This window comes from Plasmopara halstedii, assembly GCF_900000015.1.
Source record: "Plasmopara halstedii genome assembly, contig: Scaffold_2592, whole genome shotgun sequence".
Taxonomy (NCBI): Eukaryota; Oomycota; class Peronosporomycetes; order Peronosporales; family Peronosporaceae; genus Plasmopara; species Plasmopara halstedii.
In genome coordinates, this window is record NW_020189499.1 from 132,335 (window position 1) to 137,407 (window position 5,073).

Here is a 5,073-nt window from a genome sequence, read left to right on the forward strand (position 1 = left end):
ACCCTATGTAAAGCAGCGGCTTGTAGATGGTTCGCATTTGATTCTGGAAATGAAGCGCCGAATCGGTTGCTCCCTGTGGCACTCTAAATGGCATTTAGACTCCATCGGGAGTCATAAAACTGAACGGAGGCTTGAGATATGCGCCGCCCTCTGTTTTTCTTTTGGTAATAGAGTCGTGATTGCCCTGCGTGGTCACTTGGAGCATAGTATTGAATCATATTCGAAATCTGTCCGATAGTTGTATCAGCAGGCTTATGGAAAAGTTTGCTGTTGACAGCAAGAGTGCAGCGGGACTGTCGTAGCTTTGCGCTTGAGGAAGCGTCTTTGGGTCACTGACCTTACGTTCTTTACTAGAACCCAGTACTAGTGCAGCGGATAGCAATTCGCTGTCTCTAAAAATACTAAAAGCCTTGACAAAGGCAAACAAGTGAACAGAAGTGTTCAAAATCGAAACTGATATTTATTTATATCTGTATCCTAATGTTAAAGGTTTAGATTTCCTAATTATACTAAATAATATTTATTAATTTGTAACCCCGTTACAAAGAGCGTGACGTGGTTAGCTTTCACCTGAACATCCAGGTCGTCGTTTGTAGTTGGTAAAATAAAGCAATAAACGACCTTCTAGTCTGACGTCTGCTTAACTAAAGTCTGAGTGTAAAGCTGTTAGCAATGTGTTTTAACCACCCAGTATGCTAAATTAGTACGATACTGATCGTGACTTTCGCCCAAAGGTACGTCCTCTGGGGAGATTATAGATCTGTTTAATCGTTACTAAACTGGATGCAGGCAATGCTCCTGCTGATAAATGTTTCTATATGACATAATGCTTGAGGTTTCTCCAAGTGCTTCTTTGCACTCACAGTGAGTGAATAGTGGCTGAAATATGGAATACATAATTACGACTCTGCTAAAGTCGCGATAATTATCGCGCTGTTTTACGGGCGAGCTTGGCTACCCGGCCAGGCCAGCTAGTTAATAAGGGATAAATGACATCGTGGGTCCCTCGACGGAAATTTATATCAACTTCCGCCGCAAGAAATGGGCATAGACGCAAAACTCGTGCAGAGGAGAGATAGAGGTAGAGAGCACCTCATTTTCGGAGAGCGAACTTTGGTTTGTCTCTTTGGTAAGGGATGAATATCGGGTATTGGGACCTTGAGAGTCACTGCAACAATTTAGAGCGGGAAACATTTCGGCTCCCTTACCAAGCATAGCTCGTAGATTGTCAACTCAGATGCCGCGCTTTTACGGCTCTTGTGCGCGTGTTGAGGAAACGACTGTCAATGCTTATAACGCCCGTAGAGCAGGCACTGTTACTTTCGGGCGAAGTTGGACTACTTCGATTGTGTTACATTTTTCAGCAGTGAGTTAGGTAACGGGGTTCGTCCCCCCTTATGTTGCTTCACTGTTGTGACAATTGCTTGAAGACGTTCTGACCTTTAACGATTTCGCAATCGTTAGTTCACAATTTGCACTGTCTCTGCTCCTTCGCTGGTTTAGCAAAAAAGGCAATTTGTCGACGAAAATGGTAGTTTCATTCAGCTCGAAGGGGCCATATCCTGTGCGAGAGCCTACAGCACTGCTCAATACGGGGGCAGGAATCATTATTTGTGTTTCTGACCCTGCGAGGGGGGCGAGTTCTTTTATGCATTGCTCGCGACTTCTAACAAAACCTGCACTGATTACTGACAAGAATGGGACTGGAAATACTCAATTGACGGGAAAGCCGTCGCGTGTTGCCGTCGCGGCTCGACCAGGCAAACAGAATGAAGAGCTGAAAGATAGCATCGTGTATGTAAAGAAGACTTTGCGCAGCTCGCCGCGTATCATTTAGCCTATACATGGTAGGCAAACAAGACTAATATTATATACTTTTTACGCGTAGGTCGAGGAGTTCCTCTTCTAATCTTAATCAAATTCTCCTCATTACGAGCGCAGAACAACAAAGCGCATTTATTTACAAAATCGTGGTAAGCCGATCGTAATCCACAAGCTCGCCACAATCGGTCCCAAAAACAAGATGCCGATCGTTAAATTTGGCCGAGATAAATCGTGAGGTGGCAGATGTGGGTCCGAACCATCGTACCGGGTTAGGCTCATACCATCTCCAAAGAGCTGCCTACACAATCACAAAAACAGAAATTAGTATTTGAAATGAAGCAAAGCACCGTCGTCATGCACCTCACCTTGCCGGTTGATGACACACTAACTAGCTTACGGTTATCAAATTGAAGCGCCTTAACACCGCCGTGCTCGTGATTGCTAAATGTACACAAGGATTGTTGAGTTCTAACATCCCAGGCTTCCATGCCCTGCTCTGTGTAACCTGCAACAACCACAGTCTCATCCATCTCGAGCGCCGAGATGGTTCCTTCACACAAGGCTGACTTCGTCAAGATTTTCGCGCACTTCCCCCCCCACCAGCGGACAGTGCCCTCATTGCCAGCAGACCATAAAACTCTTCCTTTAGTATCTGCGTTGACGACAGCGCCTAATTATTGAAGTATATTCAGCAGCGCAAATTTTTTTATAATTTTTAAGCAATGGCGAAAATAAAAAAACGCTTGACGACTACATACCTGGGTGGCCAGCAAGTCGGTGTGTGAGTCGACTGCTACGCATATCAAAAACCCGGATAAGACCACATGATGTACCACAAACGAGAGTATTACGCAGCAGCATCATGCTCGTAATTTGAGGGCATGCCTCTCTCTGCGAACGTGGCAGCATTGATTTGTGAATTTTACTAGATGGGATTGACATGATAATTTCTCCTTTCGCAACATCCCAAACATTTGCCTCTCCTTTCTCTGTCGACGTCGCCAGATGCAAGAATGTTCCCTCGTTGTGGTCGATTCGAACGTTGACTACTTTATCCTTCGCCCGCGTTCGAATAAAGGGAACCATTCCGAGGCTGGAACGATGGGATATCGATGTTGTTGGTGGAGCGTTCGTTATAGTTGTTGTATCAAGATTGCGACTTTCCAGGGACGAAAAGCTCCAAATTTTGACCACACCGTCTGTACAGCCAACAGCTAAGGCTTCATCACAGACATCGTAGCACGTGGCATTTGGTTGTGTCATCGAAGCGCGAAGACGCTGTTTCTCCAGCGACCACGAGTAAAAGGTTGCACGTTCATCGTCAATTGCACCCGAAACTAACTACAGGCAGAAGTGAAATCGAATTTTATGAAATCAAACCTCATCTACTACATCGTGCAACACACCTAGTGACTTACTCGTGCCTCTTGGCTTCGAACGTATCGGTTGTTTAGCAGCACTGGGTTTTCAAATGCTTTGGAAAAACTTCTATGCGCCTCGTTCTTTAATTCCAGTACCTCCTCTAGATTAAATGTCCGCGGAGGCCTATCAAACCACTCGTTCTCCGCTGTCATATACTTTAAGTCATGTACGTACTCCCGCATCGACGTGCGTTCATTCAGTAAACAAGCTCGAATTGCAGGAGGCGACCCTCGCCGATTCACATTGCTGCATCAATATTTACGTCTTTCATTTCAATAGTTTGCCATCAAATGATGAAGAAAAAAAATATCTTACGGCGAAGGTGCGTCCACCTCTCGATAACAGTAGTTTGCAGCACGACGGAAACAGTTAATCAGAAGCGGTTCGTAAGGAACTTCAGCTGATATTTCCCAGACTGATGGCTTCATCATTTCCCTTGCCCAATTTCGATTCAAGCATACTATACCAATCAACAGAGAACATGCGCGAGGAATACTTACTGTCAATGCGCAAGCTTTCCTTTCCAGCATTGTTGAGTATCCATTTTTGATGATATATTACTACGCACCGAGCAGTCGCGTATCTACAGACCCCACAAAGGCTACTAGACGCGCCAGTAGTGTTGGATTTCCCAACAGCACGTTCATAGAACTGGGCGTCAGAACTTTGATATTGGCTTGGTCGGTCATCGTCACTTCTCTCCTAATTCCCGGAAGGTAAGGGGGAGGAAGTGGCTAATTTTTTGCCGAGTAATGGATGTACATGAACTAGTGACATGCCAGTAAAGCTAGCATATATCTCTAAATTTGCAAAAGCTACTATAGTTGTATCAATAATAAGAGGTCCAGGTACGCAGGAAAAACGACACAGGCTACCACGATGTCATCAAGCGAAGAGGAACTGGATCGAAATTTGTCTGAAGATGAAGATATATCGGAAGACGAGATTCCAGAGGAAGAAGATGATGAAGACGATGAAGAGGAGGCGCCCGTAAAGAAGCGCAAGGTCTTAGGTAGCAAGCCGAAGCCTAAGAAGCGCCGAAAGCCCGTGAACAAGTTTATTGAGGAGGAAGCTGACGTGGATGAAGATGAAGAAGAAGAAGAAGATGACGACGATGACTTTTACCGCTCGGAACGCCAGATGGCCGAGGAAGTTGAGGCTGGCCACGCTTACCGCTACGAGCCTCAGGATCGCGCGCAGTTCGATGAGTCAGAGAGTGCTGAGGCTATTGTCAACCGCATTAAGAAGCGCCACCAGCAAAGTCGCAAACAATATGACGGTGATGAAGAGGGTGGCGATGTTATTCAGAGTGAAGTGGCGCAGCAGTCGCTTCTGCCGTCCATTCAAGATCCACGTATGTGGGTGTTTAAGTGCAAGCCTGGCCGCGAGCAACCTCTTGTGGTAGCGCTCATGAATAAATTTATTGAATTCTCGCGTCGTGGCGAGCCTCTCATGGTCAAGTCTGTGGTGGCATCCAGCTCGAAGGGCTTTATTTACGTGGAGGCGGAGCGAGAACCGCATGCTAAAGATTGTCTGAATGGTCTGCGCGACGTACAGCAGTGGTCAATGAAGCTAGTGCCGATTCATGAAATGACGTCGGTTTTAAACGTTCAGACACGGAGAAAGCCGCTGGTTGCTGGCGCATGGGCTCGAATGAAGCGCTCAGGATTGTACAAAGGAGACCTTTGTAAGGTGATTGAAATTCTTGATAACGGAGCGCGTGCTGTCGTAAAAATGATCCCGCGTCTCGATCCTATTGTACTGGGTGGAGGCGAGCAAATCAGGTACAAAAAAGGCCAACGACCGCCACAAAAGCTTTTTAAAACG

At 46.0% G+C, this 5,073-nt stretch overlaps 3 protein-coding genes across 3 annotated transcripts in view; 2 read left to right on the plus strand and 1 right to left on the minus strand.

Moving 5' to 3' along the window:
* Positions 1–1,316: 1,316 nt before the first annotated feature.
* On the plus strand, positions 1,317–1,960 carry PHALS_15003 (uncharacterized protein). The gene has a single exon (XM_024718410.2). It carries the CDS (start codon positions 1,529–1,531, stop codon positions 1,835–1,837), a length of 309 nt encoding a protein of 102 aa, XP_024583812.1. The 5' UTR covers positions 1,317–1,528; the 3' UTR covers positions 1,838–1,960.
* Positions 1,961–3,935, minus strand: PHALS_04318 (fbox domain containing protein; the record flags this gene model as incomplete). Its single annotated transcript, XM_024718411.1, has 6 exons — positions 1,961–2,122; positions 2,190–2,494; positions 2,583–3,165; positions 3,243–3,492; positions 3,562–3,706; positions 3,815–3,935. 6 exons carry the CDS (start codon positions 3,933–3,935, stop codon positions 1,961–1,963), a joined length of 1,566 nt encoding a protein of 521 aa, XP_024583813.1.
* Positions 3,936–4,125: 190 nt separating this feature from the next.
* The window catches only part of PHALS_04319 (transcription elongation factor), a gene marked incomplete at both ends in the record, with an annotated part of 978 nt that continues 30 nt past the window's right edge, over positions 4,126–5,073 (plus strand). The window contains one exon of the mRNA XM_024718413.1: positions 4,126–5,073. This exon is cut by the window's right edge and continues 30 nt beyond it. Coding sequence (XP_024583814.1) covers positions 4,126–5,073 — 948 coding nt within the window.

What these genes read in the sequence shown, in the direction of transcription:
- PHALS_15003 (XM_024718410.2), top strand. Translation starts at nt 1,529, where the DNA reads ATGGTAGTTTCATTCAGCTCGAAGGGGCCATATCCTGTGCGAGAGCCT.